Source organism: Arabidopsis lyrata, assembly GCF_000004255.2.
Source record: "Arabidopsis lyrata subsp. lyrata unplaced genomic scaffold ARALYscaffold_2, whole genome shotgun sequence".
NCBI lineage: Eukaryota > Viridiplantae > Streptophyta > Magnoliopsida > Brassicales > Brassicaceae > Arabidopsis > Arabidopsis lyrata.
The window spans coordinates 14444599-14455373 of NW_003302554.1; the positions used below are offsets into that span (position 1 = coordinate 14444599).

Consider the following 10775-nt stretch of genomic DNA (forward strand, 5'->3'; position numbering starts at 1 on the left):
TAGTCGTTTTAGAGTGGGGTTCCACAAGAGAGAATGTAATCGGAATGTATTTAACATAGGGATTAGTGTAAAACACATTTTATGTTCATTCTTTCACGCAAATATTATTTTCCTCTTTTCTTTTTCATATTTCTTTCAAACTTTTTGTCTCCTTGAATGTCTTTTTCTTCCTCAGAAAATGTTAAAGTGTTCACAATGTTATCTTCTTTTCAATTACGGTGGCCTTGTCTATTGCGATCACCTTTAGATTTTGAATTTTGATTATAGCTTTTCTTTTTTCTTTTTTCACGAGGAAATAAAAATATTCCCTGCATAAGCATAACTCCTTCAAGTCTTTGAGAGCAAAACAAAAGATCCTTCTATCTTGGTGAATTGAAAAATCACAAATCGTATGTTAATTTTTTTGCAAGAAACGTTGTAGCAGATTGAACCTCGTGTTGTGGTTGATAAATTTGCACCATTTTTTCAAAAAAATTTTAAATAGAAATAATTCATTTGAAAATGAAAACATTTTAGGTTTACAATAGAAATACATAGTTAATGGTCTCATGAGACATAATTCATAACACAAACTTCAGTCCATCCTCTCAATAAAAAGCTACAAATTTCTTTGCAAGAAACTAATGACATTATTGTAGTGATTACGATTTTGCGGTTCTTCGCAAGTTAGTTGAAGAAAACTAAAGACGAGTGTGAATTGTAGAAGCCTAAAACTTTAGACACTTCACTAGAAGCCTAAAAAGTTTGATATCTTAAACCCATAATTTGATGGGGTCAAAAAGTAGAACAAATTAGTGAAAAAATTTCACGCCACTGATACTCGTGAACTTTGTATACTCATTCCATTTCTACCACATTTGCACTCAATACAATCTTTTAGAATCATAAAAGTTAGTGAAACCAAAAAAAGGTACGTTAGAAAACAAATGCGAGAAAAATATGCTACAAACGGCACGCAGTTTTCATAGCATCTAAAAACGGCACGCAGTTTTCCAAAAAGTGGCGAGGATTTCAACGTTAGCTTCTTTTTTCCGCGCTAAGACCAGCTAAAATCCGACACGTGGCAATCGTGTTCCTTAATGGTCTCTTTCGTCTAGACACGAAAAAAAAAAGAGAAAGTTGCCACTCTAGAATCCGTCGCATCGCGATTCAAAGCTTGTTAATTTCGTCTTCTTCTTCCGTGGAATAACGTGTTTAGGCGTGTATCACATGGTTCTTTGTGTGACACAAAACCAACATAAAGCTTCCATACGATTAGACCTCTGTCTGTCATTTAGACTTTGTCGATCGCTGTTGTAAGATCTGGTCTGGGTCCTCGATTTTGGTGACGATTGTCGGAGAAAAAAGAAGACCCATCTCTCGCTTTAAACTGGTTCTCTGCTTCGGATCTGATTGTGATTTTACAGGTGCTTTTTCTGGGCTGTGTTTCTTCGTGACTCGTCGTGAGTATTAACTTATTTCTTGTCATAATCTCTGAGTTTAAATTCTGGTTTTGGTGTATAATGTATTAAATTAAGAGACTTTCACTTTTTGATACAATTTTTTGTTTTCTTGCTCACTTTCTGAGCTCATGGTTTGGTGTTGTGAACTTTTGAATGTTGATTGCCTTAGACATTGTGCAGAGAATAAATGGGCAATCCTGGTTCAGACACGGAGAGAAACAAGAGAAATGTGGTCTCAAGTGTGTTTGATCCTGCACTCTCTCGATTCGTTGGATTTTCTCAGAAACTCCAAACCTGTCTTAAGGTCAGGCTCTGATTCCACACATTGCTTTTCAATTCCTTGTGATGTTATTAATCTTTTCAAAGAGCTGAAAATGGAACCATTTTGTTCTCTTTTGTCACAGTCCCAGCTTAAGAATTTGACAGATGATAAGCATGGGATTGGTTCTTCATGGAGGCATGATAAAGAAGGGTCGTCGAGCTCCATGGAAATTGATCTGGAGAAACAGTTAGATATGTGGAGAGAAAACCCTTCGTGGACTGATCAGATCCCAGTCGTTAAGGTGAACAATCAAAAGAGACTTCACTTCACCACATGGTCTTATCAGAGCCAGTGAGAATCTTGTTTTATGACAGATAATAACAAGATTCTTTGCAGGTGAGTATTCCAAAAGGATCGCTTTGCAATCTCAAAGCCGAGGTGAATGTTGGTTTACCTCCTGATGCAGTCTATAACATTGTGATTGACCCTGACAATAGAAGAGTCTTCAAAAATATTAAGGTATGTTTTATATGTATCTTGTTCTCTGTAAGAGTTAAGCTCCTGTGATTCATTGGCCTCAAAATCACAGGAGGTTATGTCGCGGAAAGTATTGGTAGATGACGGGTTAAGGCAAGTGGTGGAAGTAGAACAAGCAGCTTTGTGGAGATTTCTCTGGTGGTCAGGAACAATCTCAGTTCATGTCTTGGTGGATCAGAACCGTGCAGATCACTCTGTAAGACCTCTCCAATTATAACAAAAGTCTCAAATTTCTTGAATGGTTCGTGAAAGGGATTTAAATGGGTGTTGCAGATGAAATTCAAGCAAGTGAAGAGTGGATTCATGAAGAGATTCGAAGGAAGCTGGCAAGTTAAGCCTTTGTTTGTGGACGAACATATGTGTGATCGTATGAAACTGAAAACGCTAGAGGAGTATAACCGGTGCACTGGAGGTAAAGGGAGGATCGGATCTAAGGTGACGTTGGACCAGCTAATACAGCCAGCAATTGTTCCACCTCCTCCCATTTCTTGGTATCTCAGAGGAATCACGGCCAAGACGACAGAGATGCTCATCCATGACTTATTGGCTGAGACTGCCAGGATCCGTGCAGCTGGAGAAATGGAGGATGGTCACTCGCCGGATAAGCAACGGATTGGGTTACCTGGGGATATAAAGGAAAGATGGGCTGCACGTAGAAGAACATCAAGGAGACGACGCAATGATTTGTGTTAAAGTCACAGTCCATTATTTTGGGATTATAGAAACCTTGAGGATTTTTGGATCATATGTGAACATAATATAATGTTTCTTTTCATAAGATCTCACTGGCATATAAATGTTGAAATCTATTCCTTGTTGAAGAAGTTTAAACCCATCATGAAGACATGAACAATATTGATATGAAATTTCGAATATACAAAATTTCTAAAGAATCAACTTCATTCATTTATTTTGGTAAAGAAAGAATATTTTCTGTGATGAAACAAATGCAGGCGTGAAAATATGCAAATGCAAAAACAAGAAAGCAAAACAATCAATCATATTAATCCAGGTACAATACAACTATTTAAAAAGGGTTCTTCTAGTAGAATTTTAAGTACAAGAAATCTACTTGCACAATCAATCAGAAACATTCACATACCCAATAGCAAAAAGGTTCAGATAATATTTATAATCTCTCTTGCATCCAAACAGAGAAATCCCAACACAGTAGACAGAATCATCTCGATGCAACGCCATTTCTCCCTCATCATGCCTATGCAAGAGAGGAACAACATGAGGAAAATATATAAGCATCGCAGAATAAAAATAAACCAACTCGTTAGATTGTGTTTTGGACAACTTATGTTACCTTGCCGGCGATGTTGTTGGAGAGCCAGTCCAGACCTTCATAAAGCCCTTCACCTGATGTGGCACATGTGCTCTGGATGTACCTGTAGCATGCAAAAACACACATCAATATCGAACAGATGAAAGGTTTTTGACTTTTGAAACTTATTGGGATGTTTATTAACCAATGACGCTGACGGAGGGAGTGAAGGCCAAGCTTATCTGTGATTTCAGCAGCGTTCATCGCATTTGGAAGATCTTGCTTGTTGGCAAACACAAGCAACACAGCATCACGCAGCTCGTCCTGCAAGAAAAGAGTTAGCAAGTAAAAGGATATTCAAATTAACAAAAGTATGAAGAAGAATCACTCTTTCCATAGCACTGGATATGGACCTCATTCAGCATCCTGTGGAGTTCATCCCTAGCCTCAACAACTCTGTCTCTGTCGTTGCTATCCACGACAAAGATAAGACCCTGAGTGTTCTGGAAGTAGTGTCTCCACAAGGGACGGATCTGAAAAAGAACCCAAAGAGTCAGTTTATATTATTTAAAGTTCATTCATCAACAATAAGCAGCATAGAGACTCCATACCTTGTCCTGACCCCCGACATCCCACACGGTGAAACTGATGTTCTTGTATTCCACAGTTTCCACATTGAAACCTGTTCATAGTTTTTAGTATAACACCAATCATTCCTTGAGTTTTATACTCATCATCACAGTCAAACACCAGTATTATAGTGTGAAGTTTTACCAATAGTAGGGATGGTGGTGACAATCTCTCCGAGCTTGAGCTTGTACAAAATAGTTGTCTTACCAGCAGCATCAAGACCAACCATCAGAATTCGCATCTCCTTCTTGGCAAAAAGCCGGCTAAACAGCTTGGCGAAACTCAACCCCATTTTTGCTTCACTGCACAAACACAACGAATATCAAAATCATCATCAACATTCTATATCACGCGATTTCGATCTCACAAAATCCTAAATTATGCATCTATAATGCCAAATTCAATCCTTATATCCTCTAAGAACCAGATCAATACCAAAATTGTCACTCACGAACATAAACTCAACGAGATCAAGCAGATCGAAACAGAGATTCAGACGTCCCTGATCTCTCTGATCAGATCTTCCACATCTCAGAAGCTATCAGATACAATTACAGCGAGGAAAAACGGAAGCGAATAGAAATCAAACAGATCCACACTAACAGATCGTAATCAGAATCGTCTACATATCTTAAAATCAAAGCACATTATCCATTCATGAGCAAGATCAACTTCAACGAAATCAATCACGACGATTCCAAAACCATCAAAATTCACAAGAAACGAGAAATGCAGAACACAATGGAGACATTACAGATCTAAGCGAAATTGAGAATCTATGAGCACAGATCTTAGATCAAAGCGTACCTACGAAGAAAGTAACCGAGAGAGATCTGAGAGCGAGACCGCGAAGAAACGGAGAGAGCGAGAGAGACTCGACGAAATTTGAAAGAGAGAGAGAGAGAAGCTTAAGAGAAACGCGACGACGACGAAATAAGGAAGTGGAGGAGAGAATTTTATAAGGAGAGGGGTACCGGTTTATTCGTCGTTTTTCACGCCAATTAACGAAATTGCCATTTTTGAGTTTACGGAAATACCCTCTTCGAATCTTCGATGACCAAGTGCAGGTTAATATGCTAGCTAACCAATTTAAACTTGACACGTGAGCAATACTCTTTTCTTAAGTACTACTTAATCTCGTGTGGAAATTTCGTTATTTGTTGATGTCGTCGGACCAATAGGATATTGTCATGTAATTATAGCTTCAAAATTACAAATTTTATAGCTATTAAAATTAAGTTTTATTTATATAATATGATTTACATAATTGATATGTGTCAGCTGACCCTACTAATAAAACGAAACAGGAATGGATAAAACTAATCTTGAAATCTTAATTTAATGAATAAATTTTATATTTTAAGATAATAAAACTAAATCAGTTTATAAAAAAAATCTAGTTTTGTACTGTATTAGTTTAAACATTTGGGTTTGCTTTTGTTTATTTGGTTACGGTTTCGTTGCCAATCCTTAACGCTGATCACCTTGTAAAGTTCTAGAAAAAGAAATAACAAAAAACTTATGTTATAACTTCATAGATAGATGAACGAATGTTTCATACAAAGTAACTATTCTTTAAAATACAAAAAGAACAATAATATTTACGTACTATTTTTTTAACTGTATAAGTATAATGAATACTACAATGCTTTTCAATCTCATTGTATATGCTTCATTTACAAGCTAATATAATAGGTCAGTTGCTAAGATGAATTACAACTACATATAACGTACTTCTGCATCCCTCACTACAACGACCGTCAAAATATGCGATCACCACCCTTAAAGCTCGTCGTAAACATCTCCAGTTTCATCTCTGATCATAACAGTTTCTGCCAAATACTCATGAGTTTGGTTTAAGCCCTTGTCGTCATGCGAATACAGACAATCCGCAGAAGGATGAACCACACCATAACCAAACCCTTCAGCAGAGTTACAATATGCTTCCACTTTTCCATCATTGCCTTCCAAATTGACATTGTTGAGTACAATGTGGCTGCAAGGGACTGCGTCACTACACGCGAATTTGATGGCTTTCGCGCTTTTCGTAGTTCCGGTTATGTTTCTGTACATTATCTCGCTTATGTGAACCGCCGATGTCTGCCAAGAAATAGGAATCAAACGATTAATTTTCTTTCTTGAGGTTTCTTGATGAGTCAATGGTTATGTGATAGAAACCTGGTTTTGACAAGTTGATGGCGAATCGCAGTAGAATTGATCGATTATAATTGGATTTGCAACGTCCTGCATCACTACGTTCTCGAAACGTACACCCTTTACGTAACCATTACCACCCTGTTTTAAATATTTTCATCTTTCAATCAATCCTCAAACTCTTTGGAAGGAATGCAAGGATCAAGAATTGAGATTTTACCTGCCATGTCTTGATTCTTAGACCATTAGTTGTGTTCTTTAGGAACGCAGTGTCCAACACAACTGCAGTGACGGTTCCTGTCGAATGTCCTTGTCCAAGGCTTCCAATGCTGCATAACAAGAGATTATATTCCAACCAAGAATTATAATTTTGAACTTAAAAACTGATATATGCAAGTGTTTACCTGATTCCATGTCCTGGTCCACAGTAGATTCTCTTCATCTTTATCTTCGCGCTTCCATTCACAATTGAGACACAATCATCTCCTGTTATCAAGTTTTAGTCTCAGCTATAACATTTTGAGTGTTAATATATTATCATATCATAATAGTATTTTGAGTTAAATTATAAGAACCTGTGCTGATTTTACTGTCTTGGACTACAACATCAGTCGATGCGGTGATATGAATTCCATCAGTGTTGGGACTGTCACCTGGAGATGTGACCATAACTCTAGAGATTCGAACTGTATTTGATCGAGCAATGATCAAATGCATTTGTTGGCTGTTCCGGATTGTTAAGTCTCTCACATACACATTTGAACTTGAATATATAGTTAGAGCCTGTATGAAGAAAAACTTTGTTATAAGCAAAAATCAAACATAAATGATAAGTCTAGCGGTGGATGAACACAAAAGGGAAAGAATTCAGACCGTTGGTGCGCCTACGCAAGGCTACAAGCGAAAACCAAGAAAGAATTTGAGTCAGATTTCTACATTATGAATAATTAGAAGAAATTTCAATATATGTAAAGAAGATTTTACGTTAGATTTGTTCTTCTTGCAAGAAGCAGCCCACCATTTGGTACCAGAACCATCTATAACTCCATTCCCTTGGAATACAACTCCTTGGAGTTTGGAAAATTGAAGCCAAACCCTTTGGAATTTCGGGTCCCATTGGCTAGGCTCATCTGGTGCTACGATTGTTCCATCAATCTATCAAATTCAGATTTCAAAAAAAAAAAAAAAAATGCATAAGACATGTTGTTGTAGCTTAACATGTATGATTTTTGTTAACAATGAAACCAAACAGGAATTAATTAAGAAGTTAAAAGATGACCTGAATGATCAATTTTTCTTGACATGGACCATCGAATTTCGTTGCATTTACTAAATAGCTACGTCCTTGTGGAACCAATAACACAGAGTTTGGTGCAGAGCAGGCCATGGTCCAAGCGCTTATAAATGCCTGGTTATAAGAAAAGCATTGCATCAGCTGATAAAATCTTTATATAGAAGCTTGGTGTGTCTATTTCACCATCATTATCATGAATTTATTAAATCGATTCGAGCATAACGCACCTGAGTATCATCAGAAACTCCATCTCCAGCTGCACCAAAGCTATCCACATTCACCAGATTCTTACCAGAATATTGGCTTGTAAATGACGAGAAATCAAAGAACGTCACATCATCCTCAATCTCATCCTCAGGTACATCGAGGTTCTCAAGCTTCTCAAGAATGTCAAGTTCTCTGTAGAATGTTTTTCCATAAGAAGCTACCATTAACAGAGCAAACAGGGAAACGATGAAGGGCTTATTCATTTTATGGTTAAGAAGAAAAAAAAAAACTCCAAGCAAAGATTATTTGATTGTATAGTTTAAGATATGAGATTCAGATGATTTATTTGTAATGAGATGATACATGGTTTGAATATATATAAGCAGAGTAATTAAGGGGATTTTACTGGCTTGGCTTAAAAGTAGATGAAGAAAACCTCTACAAACACATCTAAACTTAAAGCACAAGGCTTCCACTTCTTTGCTTTACTCCAAAACCTCTACACAGATTTTCATGGTCAACATATTGGTCCCATGAGATCTGAGAAAGGACGCAGAAAGCTCAAGATGTTACATTTAGACATGCCATAGTTTGGGAAAACGAAAAATCAAACATTTGATTAGTCCACGCATAACAAAAAATATAAAGTACTAGGTCATCGATTTGTTGTACCAACCTTGAGTTGAAGAATTCAGCCTGTTACATATATTGTCCATGTAAAGTTCAACGTATGATGGTTGATGAAAATTTGATTTATGTTTTTAACTTTCATAAGATATACAATACATCTCTAACGGGGCCGTTTACCTAATAAAGACTCAAAAGGAAGAGAGGAACTTGGAAAAGAATTAGACATATCAATGTTGTGTAGAGATAAGAGTCCATCAGTGGAGTGACATGGCTGATAGTCTCTGGACACACTCCCGTATTTCACGAGGTCATAGCATAATAGACACGTCGATGATAGATTGAAAACTTGGTCTGACCTAATATCTAACATATGCAGTACTTTACCACCGTTTTCGTTTGAATTGGTTCCACTGAGGTCGATCGTATGATTCTTGGTCCAGCCACGGTCTCTACTTTCATCCATCTTCCAAATATCTATGATTTGAGACGCAACATCAGTATCTGTCATCCACAAGTTTCTGCGGCTTCCAAATAGCTTGAAAAAGCGAGATTTTTTGGATACTTGGGTGTCAAGGCAGAAGCAAGGGGGTGTAGGGTTTACGCTTGAGAAAGTCTCGTCTTGTAGAGAGAAAGATACGATCTGAAAATCACTAGTGGTCCAGTAGATGAATCCATTGACTTGAACGTGAGAAGAGAGTTGTAGAAGATAGGGACATGGTCTATGCAGACTTCTCCAGGGTGATACTTTAAGTCGGCCATCTTCTACGATATCGATATCCAAGACCTCAAAGTTGACTTGATTGACTTGGCCACTTGGCAACCTCGTACAGTTTTCATCCAAGTCGTGAGGCCACTTGACGACTTTGTACTGCATCGTGGCCTCAACAAATCCAAAAGAGATGAGACACTTCTGAGATCCGTTGAAACACCTTGTAGAGGAAGGAGGGTCAGGTAAATTCTTTAACTCCTTGTTCACGGGGTTGCAAAGATGGATCCCCTCTAAGCAAACAAAGCATACCAGCTGGTGGTGAGAACTTAACATTCTGATGATTCTCATTAAGCCACAAACCGTAAAGTCGTGGACTAAGCAATTGGCGTTGTTGGACACAAAGAAATCATATCTTCGTTGATGGAACTCCCTCGGACCAAGGGAACAATGTAAAGGCATGTGGAAAAGGACTGTGGCAAAATGGGAATCACGTGAACGGTTGTGGTGGAGGCGGAGGAAACAATGACCAGAGAGTAGAGATCTAAATTGCTTTGAGACTAATCGGAATCTTGCTAGAGATTTGCCAGGAATTCGAGACATGATGTTCATAACAAGGTCACTGGGCAGAGAAACAGAAGTCATATTTGTATAAGATCTTGATTTGGTTTTGCTCCTGAAGCGTGTGCCCTTGCTCCCCTTCTCTCTCTCCTTCTACGTGTGTATATGCAATCTTCACGATATAGATGATTCCGGCTGCTTCCAAGTGAATTAGGATTTCATATCTCATTGTAAACGTAAAGGGCCTTAAGCCCAATAAAGAATTATAAAAGAGCATCTCCATTGGTAAGAAACTCTGTTGAGTGTCTGACAAACAAAATAATATTAGTTTTTTTATTATTAAAGCCCATTAAAGAATTATAAAAAGCATCTTCATCGGTCAGAAACTCTGTTGAGTGTCTGACAAATAAAATAATATTATTTTTTTATTATTTAGTTATTTATTATTTAATTGTTTATTTAAACCAATCAGAAGAATACAATTGTAAAAATGGGTGTCTTAGAGTTTCTCATTTGAGAAACGTTTCTGTTATCTCTCTTCCTTTTTAAAATTTTTTATTCTGTTTTATTGGAAAGTGTCTCACCTAAACACTCCCAATGAAAATGGTCTAAAGCCTGCAACGGGTAACTTCTACCTGTGTTTTCCTCCGCTTTCTCGACCCTTTTTAACTGTTAACCGTTCGATTTGATTCTTGAGGATCAAATGGCTCCAATGTCTCGTCTCCGTTTATGACGAATAAAAATACATAAACGTGAGAAGTGTAGAGTGAAAATCATATTACAAGACCACAAATCCAAATCTCCCACAAACTTCTCGAGCTAAACAATTTAAAAACAGCAGATTTTTCCAAAAGAAAAGATTTCAACGTTTTTGCTGAATTAATCTTATAGGGGATTGTGTACCCTAGAAAGGCACAAAAGGAAAAAAGAAATGTGGAAAAGAATTAATACGTATCAAGGTTGTGTAGAAACAAGAACCCATCGGTGGAGTGACATAGCTGATAGTCTCTAAACACTCTCCCGCACTTTAAGAGGGTGCTTGACTTGGCGTTATAGCAAAACAATGGCCATGTGGACCACGT

At 37.4% G+C, this 10775-nt stretch overlaps 4 protein-coding genes across 7 annotated transcripts; 1 reads left to right on the forward strand and 3 right to left on the reverse strand.

Annotated features, from left to right (window-relative positions):
- Positions 1–1098: 1098 nt before the first annotated feature.
- LOC9324845 lies at positions 1099–3065 on the forward strand. Of its 4 annotated transcripts, none has more exons than XM_021035027.1 (6): positions 1099–1406; positions 1612–1746; positions 1847–2005; positions 2101–2223; positions 2294–2437; positions 2515–3065. In XM_021035027.1, exons 2-6 carry the CDS (start codon positions 1630–1632, stop codon positions 2932–2934), a joined length of 963 nt encoding a protein of 320 aa, XP_020890686.1. In that variant the 5' UTR covers positions 1099–1406; positions 1612–1629; the 3' UTR covers positions 2935–3065. The 4 variants fall into 4 exon arrangements, with proteins under 4 accessions (XP_020890686.1, XP_002887303.1, XP_020890684.1 ...); XM_002887257.2 differs by having other exon boundaries at positions 1100–1442; XM_021035025.1 differs by having other exon boundaries at positions 1100–1442; positions 1623–1746.
- A 158-nt stretch (positions 3066–3223) lies between these two features.
- On the reverse strand, positions 3224–5059 carry LOC9323368 (ADP-ribosylation factor 2-B). The gene is made up of 7 exons (XM_021035028.1): positions 4949–5059; positions 4286–4443; positions 4123–4193; positions 3925–4044; positions 3717–3835; positions 3554–3635; positions 3224–3457 (listed from the first exon to the last, which is right to left on the reverse strand). Exons 2-7 carry the CDS (start codon positions 4431–4433, stop codon positions 3452–3454), a joined length of 546 nt encoding a protein of 181 aa, XP_020890687.1. The 5' UTR covers positions 4434–4443; positions 4949–5059; the 3' UTR covers positions 3224–3451.
- Positions 5060–5649: 590 nt separating this feature from the next.
- On the reverse strand, positions 5650–8457 carry LOC9324846 (probable polygalacturonase At1g80170). The gene is made up of 9 exons (XM_002888737.2): positions 7817–8457; positions 7575–7703; positions 7280–7450; positions 7169–7189; positions 6871–7078; positions 6700–6781; positions 6516–6624; positions 6320–6436; positions 5650–6241 (listed from the first exon to the last, which is right to left on the reverse strand). Exons 1-9 carry the CDS (start codon positions 8057–8059, stop codon positions 5924–5926), a joined length of 1398 nt encoding a protein of 465 aa, XP_002888783.1. The 5' UTR covers positions 8060–8457; the 3' UTR covers positions 5650–5923.
- A 129-nt stretch (positions 8458–8586) lies between these two features.
- Positions 8587–9777, reverse strand: LOC9324847 (F-box protein At1g11270). The gene has a single exon (XM_002888738.2). The coding sequence runs from the start codon at positions 9775–9777 to the stop codon at positions 8587–8589; it is 1191 nt and encodes a 396-aa protein (XP_002888784.1).
- Between the last annotated feature and the right edge of the window lie 998 nt (positions 9778–10775).

Bases quoted from the DNA above. Each gene is read 5' to 3' on its own strand.
- LOC9324845 (XM_021035027.1), top strand. From the start codon at position 1,630: ATGGGCAATCCTGGTTCAGACACGGAGAGAAACAAGAGAAATGTGGTC. The intron at 2,224-2,293 runs GTATGTTTTATA...TCAAAATCACAG, and splicing joins GAGTCTTCAAAAATATTAAG to GAGGTTATGTCGCGGAAAGT. The intron at 2,438-2,514 runs GTAAGACCTCTC...TGGGTGTTGCAG, and splicing joins AGAACCGTGCAGATCACTCT to ATGAAATTCAAGCAAGTGAA.
- LOC9323368 (XM_021035028.1), bottom strand. From the start codon at position 4,433: ATGGGGTTGAGTTTCGCCAAGCTGTTTAGCCGGCTTTTTGCCAAGAAG. The intron at 3,836-3,924 runs GTCCATATCCAG...CTTTTCTTGCAG, and splicing joins TCCACAGGATGCTGAATGAG to GACGAGCTGCGTGATGCTGT. The intron at 3,636-3,716 runs GTTAATAAACAT...TGCATGCTACAG, and splicing joins TCCCTCCGTCAGCGTCATTG to GTACATCCAGAGCACATGTG.
- LOC9324846 (XM_002888737.2), bottom strand. From the start codon at position 8,059: ATGAATAAGCCCTTCATCGTTTCCCTGTTTGCTCTGTTAATGGTAGCT. The intron at 7,190-7,279 runs GTAAAATCTTCT...TTTCGCTTGTAG, and splicing joins GCAAGAAGAACAAATCTAAC to CCTTGCGTAGGCGCACCAAC. The intron at 7,079-7,168 runs GTCTGAATTCTT...TTCTTCATACAG, and splicing joins CTTGCGTAGGCGCACCAACG to GCTCTAACTATATATTCAAG.
- LOC9324847 (XM_002888738.2), bottom strand. From the start codon at position 9,777: ATGACTTCTGTTTCTCTGCCCAGTGACCTTGTTATGAACATCATGTCT.